This window comes from Stegastes partitus, unplaced genomic scaffold (genome assembly GCF_000690725.1).
Source record: "Stegastes partitus isolate 25-593 unplaced genomic scaffold, Stegastes_partitus-1.0.2 Scaffold459, whole genome shotgun sequence".
Taxonomy (NCBI): domain Eukaryota; kingdom Metazoa; phylum Chordata; class Actinopteri; family Pomacentridae; genus Stegastes; species Stegastes partitus.
The window spans coordinates 85554-96106 of NW_007578190.1; the positions used below are offsets into that span (position 1 = coordinate 85554).

Genomic DNA, 10553 nt, shown 5'->3' on the forward strand with positions numbered 1-10553 from the left:
TATAGGCTACAGGTTAGGGGTAATTAATACTATAGGGTTAAGGTATAGGCTATAGGCTATAGGTTAGGGATAATGAATTTTGTTGTACGGTTTTAAGCCAACTGTTTATTTAGTCAGAGCCTTAACTGTGACATCTAGACGTGACTTCAGTGTTGTGAAGCACTCAGTCGGTCAAAGTGCCAAATGGAGGAAGTTCCTGGTGCTCTCACAGTCGCAGGAGCAGAAAGCGCGTATGATCCTTCCCGGCCGCCGTCGCGTCTCTGCCGCGCTCCCCGCCGTCACTTTCTTGACTTTCCTTTACACTCCTGCGCAGCTTCTTCCCGGTTCTCTGCTCCGTCTGCCCGCCTGGCTTCTGGTCGACATGTCGGAGTACAACGCGGTTCCTCCGCCCGGCTCGGGGCCTCCTCTCGGCGGACAGGCAGCTCTCGGTAACGGAGCCGGAGGCATCAAGAAGGATGCCTTCGCGGACGCGGTGCAGCGGGCCCGGCAGGTGAGAAGGAGGCGGCGGGAGCGAGTGGAGGGACGGCTAGCCGAGCAGCTAGCAGCAGCTAGCATGTTGACACAACTTCACACATCTGTAGGAGCTGGTAGCACCACCACACGAGTTCAACCGGAGGAACGGAAGCCCGTTCAGTCCGGACTCGGTCCTCTGGACAGGTGTGAGTCTGGGCTGACAGCAGACATTGAACTGGCCCGGTTCGTGTCAAGGTGTTCAGTGATGCAGGTGTGGTGGCAGACAGGTGCAGCACAGAGCTTCAGAAGCGCTCCTGTATGATCCTTTTATAGAGAACTGAGTGAAACTATTGTAGCATAAACGGTATGTGCTCATAAGAAGAAGACCAGAACCAGGACCTAATAAAACCAGGAGGAAACAGAAACCCTGAGTGTGTTGAGTCCTGGTGCACGATGCTGACTTCCTCCAGAGGCCTCTCTGGCCCCTGGTTCAGCTGGAAGTCTTCCCCAGACACACTGGTCCACATAAGCCCTGAAAGTGGACCACACTGGTCCACATGAGCCCGAAGGTTCTCGACCACAATGATCCACATAAGCCCTGAAGGATCTGGAGCACACTGGTCCACTTGAGCCTAAAGCATCTGGAGCACACTGGTCCACATACGCCCTGAAGGTGGACCGCACTGGTCCACATAAGCCCTGAAGGATCTGGACCACACTGGTCCACATAAGCCCTGAAAGTGGACCACACCAGTCCACATGAGCCTGCAGGTTCTGGACCACACCGGTCCACATGAGCCTGAAGGTTCTGGACCACACTGGTCCACATGAGCCCGAAGGTTCTCGACCACAATGGTCCACATGAGCCCGAAGGATCTGGACCACACTGGTCCACATGAGCCCAATGACCTGCTGGTGCCGTACAGGACCTGCTGGTACTGTGCTGGACCTGCTGGTGCCGTATGGGACCTGCTGGTGCCGTACTGGACCTCCTACTGGACCTGCTGGTGCCATACGGGACCTGCTGGTGCCGTACCGGACCTCCTACTGGACCTGCTGTGCAGCGGTGTGGGCTGTAATCAGCCACCACTGTGTTGTTCTGCCTGAAATGTCCTGATTAGTTTAGACCTGACCAGTAAAACTACTCGATGAATGATGTTCAAAGCAAACAACAAGCTGCTCCCTGAGATCAGGAGCAACATGGAACCTGTAAGTTAATGTTGATTTAGAAAAGAGCTCCATGAGCAGCAGACATCTACCAGTTACTGGATGAACTGATGGAGGAGTCTGGACGACGACCTCAAGATGAGTCCAACCATAAAACAGCTTCCACTGTCTTCCAGCTCTGATGACGGACCAGTCAGTGTGTCCTATAGAAGCCTGGATGCAAACAGGAAACATGAGGTCTGACACGTAGGAGCTGCTCTGCTCGTTCCCAGACAGTATTTCAGGGTTTGGCTGTTCTTGTTGTGTGTATTTTATTTTCTGCCTCCCTGATGCTGTGGCATGTCTGATATCAATCACATAACAACAAACTCTGGTACGTGTCTCAACTGTGACAGCGTAATGCTCCATCACGTTTCTGATGTTTTACTTTGTAAATGTTGAGCTGAAGCTTCACTTCTGAAGTGATGTTGTCAGTGAATGTGCTCTGTGCTGGTCCGCTACACGCAGTCTGCTGCTCAGTAGAGCTGGAAGAGCAGCACATACAAGTGGTGACGTGTGTGTTCAGGAGGAGACTCATGTGGACTTTGATGCCGGTGTTTCAGATTGCAGCAAAGATTGGAGGTGATGCCGGTCCTCCCGTTAACAACAACGCTGCGTCAGATGGCTTTTCTTTCACTGCACAGAAGCGGCAGCTGGAGGATGCAGGTAACGGCGCCTACACCTCGGTGTTGCACGCTTCACACTGACTTCCATGCAGGAGGTCCATTCACAGTAGATACCTGCTCTTCTCACCCCACAGATGAACCAGAGAGCAAGAAGCTGGCAGCGCAGAGTGACATGGACTCAGCCAAAGCGCTGTGTGAGTGGTCCGGCCGCTTCAGACAGTCTTTGTGACTCCCGGTGAACTGTTTGTGTCACGTTGTCCTCACAGAGTCGATTGTAACCCGAACCCTCTGCTCTGCTCTGTTCTCAGCTATCGGTGCACAGTTAGCTGCTCTCGCACAGCAAAGGTGAGAACTCAAAGCTTTCAGCTGACCGTGTTTTCTGTACAAGTGTTACTGATGCAGTTAGTGTGATTGGTTTCCTGTTTTCCTCCCATGCTGCTGGCGTCAGACCTTCCTCCGCCACAGAGGAGTACAGCGTTCCCGACAGCATGGTGGGCCTCAGTGAGTGCAGCTTCATTTTGACACCTACTCATGGACGTCCCATTGTTGTGACACATTCTTCTGACCCCCACTCTTCTCTCTTCATCAGTTATCGGCCGTGGAGGCGAACAGATCAACAAAATCCAGCAGGAGTCGGGTTGCAAGGTTCAGATAGCTCCAGGTACGTTTGGTGGACTTGGCCTCAAGAGTTGTGTTGTCTAGTTTACAGTTTTATTTTGCCTTCTTGGTGTTGAATGTAGTTCATTGTGCTCTCGGTGTGTGTTCAGATAGCGGAGGCCTTCCAGAGAGGAGCGTCTCTCTCACAGGCTCCCACGATTCCATACAGTAAGTCCATCTGCTCACCTGAGCCACCAGCTTTACAAGATGATGCACTGTGTTGGAAGTCTGGTTCTCCTCCGTCATGTTCAGACGGTTATCTGTACGACACGTTGCTGAAGCACAGAAATACATCATGTTGTAATCTGTAGTTATAGGCTGAGTGTGAAACTAGTCACTACCCACAATGTCATCTGTTTTTGTCGTGTTGTACGAATGTTAGGTTGCAATAGATCAGCCTTAAATAGTCACTCAAAGTGTCCCACAGTCCACCGTGGACAGCAGCGTATAGCTGACGGTCCCTGACCAGCCGGCGTACCATCATGCATTGCATCGAAGGAGAGCGGCAGACGGACCAGAGAGCCGACTGGCAGCACGTTTCTGACAGCTGTTTTATCGTGTTAGGACATATTTTCTACGGAATATATCTTTCTATTACATGTGTAAGTTGTTGAAATGACAACAGGCACGAAATAAACAAGTTGTGGTGCCGAAACATTAGAATTTAAAATAATAATTTCTATTAAAGTGTTTGGTGGAAGCAGAGCGATGTATCACAACATCAAAGAAAAAAGGTATTTTCACTTATTAATTTTGGAAAAAACGCTCAGTATAATATGAATTAATCACTAAAATGCTGGTTGGCTGCCAGCCACAGCCGCTGTCGGTCTGATTACATCTGTTTTAACTGAGCGACAGCACGAGACTCGAGCAGGGTCCGAAAATGTTGACTTCCAGGATCTCTACGTAGTCGCTGTCTAGTGGTGTGCAGACAGGGAGGAGAGACGACGGCATGAGTTTGGACACAGCCGTTAAAACATTAAAACCACCCGTCTAATATTGTGTAGGTCCAAAGGTTTCCCAGCAGCTCGTTGCAACCAGGGGCTCCGTGTCACTAACCTGCTTATAACTCATTGGTGTTTATCAGAGCGCTGTAAAATGAATGTGGAGTAACTGGTCAGCTCCTCCCCGGCCAGGAACGCCAAGAGGCTGCTGGATGAGATAGTGTCACGAGGAAGGGGCACGCCCCCTTCTTCTTATCACGAGTCCACCAACGGGCAAAACGGCACGGTCCATGAGATGATGATCCCAGCTGGCAAGGCCGGCCTCGTCATCGGCAAGGGAGGAGAGACCATCAAGCAGCTCCAGGTGTATATGATATGGCTCCTACTTTGGCGTTTTAATAAACCAGCTACTCTGGCTGATCACTGCACAGACAACATGCTCCATCTTTACATTAGCAAACGTTTCAGCCAGTTTTCATGTGTGTGAAGATAACGTGTGGTTTTCCAGGAGCGTGCAGGCGTGAAGATGATTCTGATCCAGGACGCCTCTCAGGGACCCAACGTTGACAAGCCTCTGCGCATCATCGGAGAGCCGTACAAAGTCCAGGTACGACTGTAAAACCATCTCACTGAGTTCACAATAAATGTGTGGACTGAATTAAGCTTCTCTTTTTTTCAGCAAGCCCAGGAAATGGTGCAGGAGATTCTGAGGGAGAGAGACCACAGCGGCTTCAGTGAAAGGAATGAGTTCGGCTCTCGAATGGGAGGAGGCATGGATGTAAGTTTAGCCGTCATCAGGGTCTTTCAACCAAATCCAACCTCTGACCAAAGAGGAACCCACATGTGTTTCAGATCCCAGTTCCACGACACTCGGTCGGTGTGGTCATTGGACGCAACGGAGAGATGATCAAGAAGATCCAGAACGATGCCGGAGTCAGGATACAGTTCAAACAAGGTGGGGCTCTGTCGGGACCTCAGAAAGCTCCCAGGTGTTCATGTGACACACTGGCTGATGTAAGATCCTGCCTGAACTGGATATTCAGGTTCTCATCATCACCTTTTATAAAGTAGTCTTAAAACACTCTTAATCCTAAGTGTAGTTATCGGTCTCGAATGGTGTCATGTGATTTGGTAGTTAAACGTAAATCACAGACTTAAATACATGTAAATGTGAATCTGAATAGGGACACATCCAGTCAAACACAGAAACATGATTCCTGTAAGAATGGAGTCAGTTACTCTTCTCAGTCAAACTGGTGGAAATGAATCAGGAAGCTCAGAGAACACTTTGCTGGATGCTGCAGAAGAGAACCAAAGACAAAACTACACAGAACGTCCTCGACCTTCTCTGCTTCTGTGGTTGATCGTCTGCCAACAGTCGCTGAATCAAATCTCTCATTTAAGTACAAGTTCTGAAATATGAATAACTTTTCACATGAAGTTCTTCATACATGTGCAAAACAGCTCTCATTTTTCTGATTTACTGACAGGACATGTATTATTGTAAAATGCTGTGTCTAGTCAGAGCCTCTTTTACAAACAGGGAAGTATTCATCAAAACAGCACCAGCATGTGTCTTTGTTTTTATGTGGGATCAGACAGCCGCATGGCAGCCTGTCCATGTGCAAAGCCTAGTGTTACTCAGAGCCCACTTTTAAATATGAAGAAACCCTGTTAATGCTTTTCCTCTCATCATGTGTTACACGCTGAGCTCCTATCCCTAACCTGGTCTGCTCAGTTCCTCAATCTAGATCTCTGCATTTGTATTATTTATTCATTTATCTTCAGAAAAGGATAAGAGACAACCATTCAGGTGAACAAGCACCCTCCTGCTCGAACAGCCAGGAGTGCTGATGGATGTTTAATCAGTGTTTTCTGAGCAGCTGCAGAGCTGCTTGTTCATTGTCGGCGCTTCAATCCGCTTCCGTTCACACGACGGATGTGATGCAGCGTCAGTGTCAATAAAATGCTGCTTCATGCACATTTCAATCCTTCTTACAGACGACGGCACCGGTCCTGACAAGGTCGCCCACATCAGTGGTCCGCCTGACCGCTGCGAGCACGCCGCCCAGATCATCAACGACCTGCTGCAGAGCATCCGGGTCCGAGAGGAGGGCCAGGGGGTACGGATCCCTGAGCAGTCACCTGCACCCTGCTTCACTTGTAGACTAACTGACATTGGCTCTACAACAATGAATCACCCAGCTAGCTGCCTGCACAGTTATTTTATAGCTAAACTTGTCTACACCAGTTGATCCCAGAGACACATCTGTAGGCCTCGGCTGTAGTCCTGAGACGTTCTCTCCTCCATTGCCAGGGTCCCCCAGGTCCTCCAGGGATGCCTGCAGGCAACAGGGGCAGAGGTGGGGGACAAGGTGGCTGGGGTCCCCCTGGAGGGGAAATGACCTTCTCTATTCCTGCCCACAAGTGTGGGCTTGTGATCGGCCGCGGAGGAGAGAACGTCAAGTCCATCAACCAGCAGACGGGAGCCTTTGTGGAAATCTCTCGACAGCCACCCCCCAACGGAGACCCCAACTTCAAACTGTTCATCATTCGGGGGTCGCCACAGCAGATCGACCATGCCAAGCAGCTCATCGAAGAGAAGATCGAGGTACTGACGTGTTGGTTTTTAGCTGCTGAACAAACAGGCAGCAGCTCAAGTCCTCGCCTGCAGAGACAGTCCCAGTCACTGGGACCCGCCTAACCAGCTTACAACTCGTATGATGTGTTTCAGGGTCCTCTGTGTCCTGTGGGCCCGGGGCCAGGTGGACCTGGTCCTGCTGGTCCGATGGGTCCCTACAATCCCAACCCATACAACCCCGGACCACCTGGGGCTCCTGGACCCCCACAGTGAGCAGCTGATGTTCCACCAGCTTTAGACGCATGTAGCTGCACCGGGATGATTCTGAGAAGTTTTTAATGATCTTCTTTTCTCCTCAGGGGGGGTCCTCCAGGTCCTCACCAGTACACCCCTCAGGGCTGGAGCAACACCTACCAGCAGTGGCAGCCCCAGCCACCCCACGACCCCAGTGAGTCACCCTGGACTTCACCGTCCCTGCTGCTTTTAAGGGATCAGTGTTCACAATGATGTCTTGTCTTTATTCAAGCTTGCTATATGTCCACTGCACGCTGCTCACACTCTGATGAGTAATGACACTTTTCTCTAAACTTGGAAAGGTCAGCAGGAGTACTGATGGAAATGTTGTGATGAGATGCAATGTGTTGACGTGTAGCAGCTCTGGCTAACCCTGTCTCTGTTTCCCCCCTGGTCTCCAAGCCCGGTCTCCAGGCCAGTAGCAGGGGCTCACCCTCACCCTATGAGGACCTCACCCCCTCCACCCTGCATCTTTTCTAGGCAAGGCAGCAGCCAATGATCCCAACGCAGCCTGGGCGGCCTACTACGCTCAGTACTACCAGCAGCCGTCAGGGGCTGTGCCCGCCCAGTACCCCGCAAACCCAGCCGGAGGCGGCCAAGCGTCCGGAGACCAGACCCAGCCTGCACAGACCCCAGGGGGCCAGCCAGACTACACCAAGGCCTGGGAGGAGTACTACAAGAAGATGGGTGAGATGGCTGCTGCAGCTCTGCCTGCTGTTCATAATGTGTTGGTGTGAACAGTGAGTGGGTCAACAGAAGAACTGTCAAAGGGACGTGACTGTAGAGCAGGAAATAGTGTTTAAAAAGCATTAATTAATCACTCTTAATGTTGGGAGTTCAATCATACACCACTGTGTTACATAGAACTGTCGCATAAATATGCACATCTTTTGGTTTTTGTGCAAATAAAACAGCAAATCAGCACATTAATATAATCAACGGTGATCAAACCAAAAGATATTATCACTTGAAAATAAGTACTGAAAGCTAATTCTGGTAGTTTAATGATAGCAGCTGGACCTGCTTGAGTTCCTTGAAGACGTTCCACCTTCATCCAAGAGGCTCCATCAGCTCTGACTGACGAGTTGGGAGATCCAGATCCTGATACGGATGAGAGGTGAAACGTCTTCAAGGAACTCAAGCAAGTCCAGTTGCTACGATTAAACTATGAGAACAACCACGACCTGGAGGACTGAGGATCTTGTTTGGTTTTTTTGAATATTTTATTTAGATTTTTTTTCAATAGAAACAGACAGACAACAGGCACAAAGACAAGAGGACCTGATAGAGTTTCAAAATATGTAAAAGAACAACAGGCAAAGGGGGCAGTGCAGTTTAAAGCTGAAAGATGTCCATAAAATTTAAAGGAGAACAGCCCCTCGTCCACAGGGTCCTCAATAAGAGACAAAATTAAACAAATAAAACAGGAAAAAACAAAACAACAGCAAAAACACATTATAAAGCAAATGAACACAAGACACAAACAAACAAAAAAACAACAGCTTGGCTGGGGTCCTGTCCTGTACATCACACAGTAATCAGACAAGGAGGAGATGAGCAGATACAGGGCAGCAGCTACACCAGGGTTCTTAGTTAAGCTTTGTCCAGCAACAACGGAAAGATTTCCACATCTGTAAGAAGTAGTTGTAAGAATTTGATCTGCTCACGTGAATCTGTTCCATCTCAGCAGCAGAAAGCATCTCATTAAGCCACCTGGTAAATCGTGGAGATGCTGCAGACTTCCAATTCAACAATATTCTTTTTTTTTTTTGCAACCACCATGCTGGTGCTGAGGGCTTGTTTTTGATGGGATGGAAGAGATTTTGTCTCGTCAGAGCAGCCCAGTATTGCTAAGAGGCTAAATGGATGTTTGATGCTGTTGGGAGAACCAGTCAAATATGTCCGACCAGAATTTAGTGAGCGCTGAACGCTGCCAGAACTGGTGCTCCAGTGAACCTTCTGCAGCGCCACACTTGTCACACTGAGGGGAAACTGATTCAAATATTTCAGACAGCTCTACTTTAGAATAATGCAGCCTATGGATGACTTTAATTGGATTAATCTGTGTCTGGAATTGACTGAGCAGGACTTTGTGTGGGATAAGCCCTCCTCACTTGACAGTAGAATCCCCAGTTCCTCAGCGGATGACTGAGAGTCTTCACAGACACACTGAAAGTTTTACTGAACACAAGACAAATAATGGAACAACTGATTGTTAATTCTGTTTTAGTTGTGATTGGTTTTGATTAATGTCTGTCATTTCTGGGTAGGTAGCAGCTGTTTGGTTCGGTGGTACACATCCTTTTAGCCACTAATTGATTTGTACCATTTCCTCAGTAATGTTCCTAATTAGGAGAATGAGGAGCAGTCTCTGGTTTCATGCTGCGCTTTGCGGAGCTTCAGAGAAGAGCTGCACTACATGCTGTTTCTATTCAGCACGTTCAGCTTTCTCATCTATGTTTTGTACTCTTTTAAAACCGTCAGCAGTGGACCAGACAGAGTACACGTTGTCTGGTCTCAGTATGCAAACCTTACATTTAGGAATCTCCAAATGTTTCGTTGTGCTGCTGTTTTGAGAGGCAGAGTGAACTTGTCGTCCTTCTTGTGTCACCTCCAGCCCAGGCAGGCGGCTCTGTACCTGGGACAGCAGCTGCAGCTCCAGGAGCAGCTGGAGGAGCGGCGTCCTCGACAGGAGGCCAGCCGGACTACAGCGCCGCCTGGGCAGAGTACTACCGGCAGCAGGCGGCCTACTACGGCCAGACTGGACCGGCGCCCGGCCAGCCAGCCGCTCCACAGCAGGGACAGGTCGGTTCAGAGGCTCCAGTCAGCTTCTCTCTGGATATTTGGTCGATATTTGGCTTTTGTCTGATTATGGGTATTTTTACTGATCGATTATTGATTAATTAAACGTGGCAGTAGGGTCTGATGCAGCTCCTCTCTCTCAGAAATGTCTCTCAAGCAGAAAAACTGAACAAGAAACACAAAACAGGAAGTTAGCTTCTCTCATAGTGGCTAATGCTATGCTAATGGCTAGCGGCTAAGTTAGCAGGCAGCTACAGATTAACCGGAAGACAGGAATCGATAACGCTGTAGGATGTGGACCTTATAGATAATAACAGTGATGGGACAGAGAAGGATGAAGAACACAGAGATGATTGATCAGGAGACAAACTGATCAGTCACATAAACAGAGGAGATCATTTCATCTCTCCTGTTTCTGTTTGACATATTCAGTCACAGTCAGCTTATTGATGAAGAGGCCCAGTTATGAATGACAGCTTCCTGCTGTCACAACATTACTTTTAAGGTATATCAGTTATCAGCCTCTTTATTGCCAATAAGCGGCATCGGCCCCAAACAGCCCACATCAGTGGATCCCTAGATCTGATCCCTGTTTGGTATTTTTCTGCCTGCTGCTTCTCACATTTCACATTTTATCCCTGTATGACAGTAAGTTCACGCTGACGTGCTTATTCTCAACTGTGTGTGTTTCAGACGCAGTGAGAGTTCACGGCAGGACGTCTGCAGGCTGCTGGAGAAGACGACCGTGAACTCTAGGCCAGGATCTAGCCATTTAAGTTCTATTTTTTTTATGATTTGTTGGAGAAATGACACCCTTCCTCACCACTGAACATCATCTGGATCCTTTTTAATAAACATGTGAACTGAACAAATGTGCTTTGCTGCTGAGAGGAGGGAGAAGACTGACTGATGTGATCACGACAAGCAGACTCTTTTGGCGAAGCTTCTTTACGTCTCTGCATACGTTGATATAAACATGGAAGCCTTGAA

The 10553-nt window shown here is 48.9% G+C and overlaps 1 protein-coding gene across 1 annotated transcript; it reads left to right on the top strand.

Moving 5' to 3' along the window:
• The first annotated feature begins 293 nt into the window (after positions 1–293).
• Positions 294–10348, top strand: LOC103360693 (far upstream element-binding protein 2-like). Its single transcript, XM_008286558.1, has 18 exons — positions 294–490; positions 2223–2325; positions 2420–2479; positions 2594–2630; positions 2734–2786; positions 2875–2946; positions 3053–3110; positions 4079–4250; positions 4395–4493; positions 4566–4664; positions 4739–4841; positions 5888–6009; positions 6204–6497; positions 6621–6736; positions 6827–6915; positions 7242–7448; positions 9379–9566; positions 10257–10348. Exons 1-18 carry the CDS (start codon positions 362–364, stop codon positions 10263–10265), a joined length of 2010 nt encoding a protein of 669 aa, XP_008284780.1. The 5' UTR covers positions 294–361; the 3' UTR covers positions 10266–10348.
• The last annotated feature ends 205 nt before the right edge of the window (positions 10349–10553 follow it).

Coding starts and splice junctions, on each gene's coding strand:
- LOC103360693 (XM_008286558.1), top strand. CDS start 362: ATGTCGGAGTACAACGCGGTTCCTCCGCCCGGCTCGGGGCCTCCTCTC. Junction 4,842..5,887: donor CAGGATACAGTTCAAACAAG/GTGGGGCTCTGT, acceptor TCCTTCTTACAG/ACGACGGCACCGGTCCTGAC. Junction 7,449..9,378: donor GGAGTACTACAAGAAGATGG/GTGAGATGGCTG, acceptor TGTCACCTCCAG/CCCAGGCAGGCGGCTCTGTA.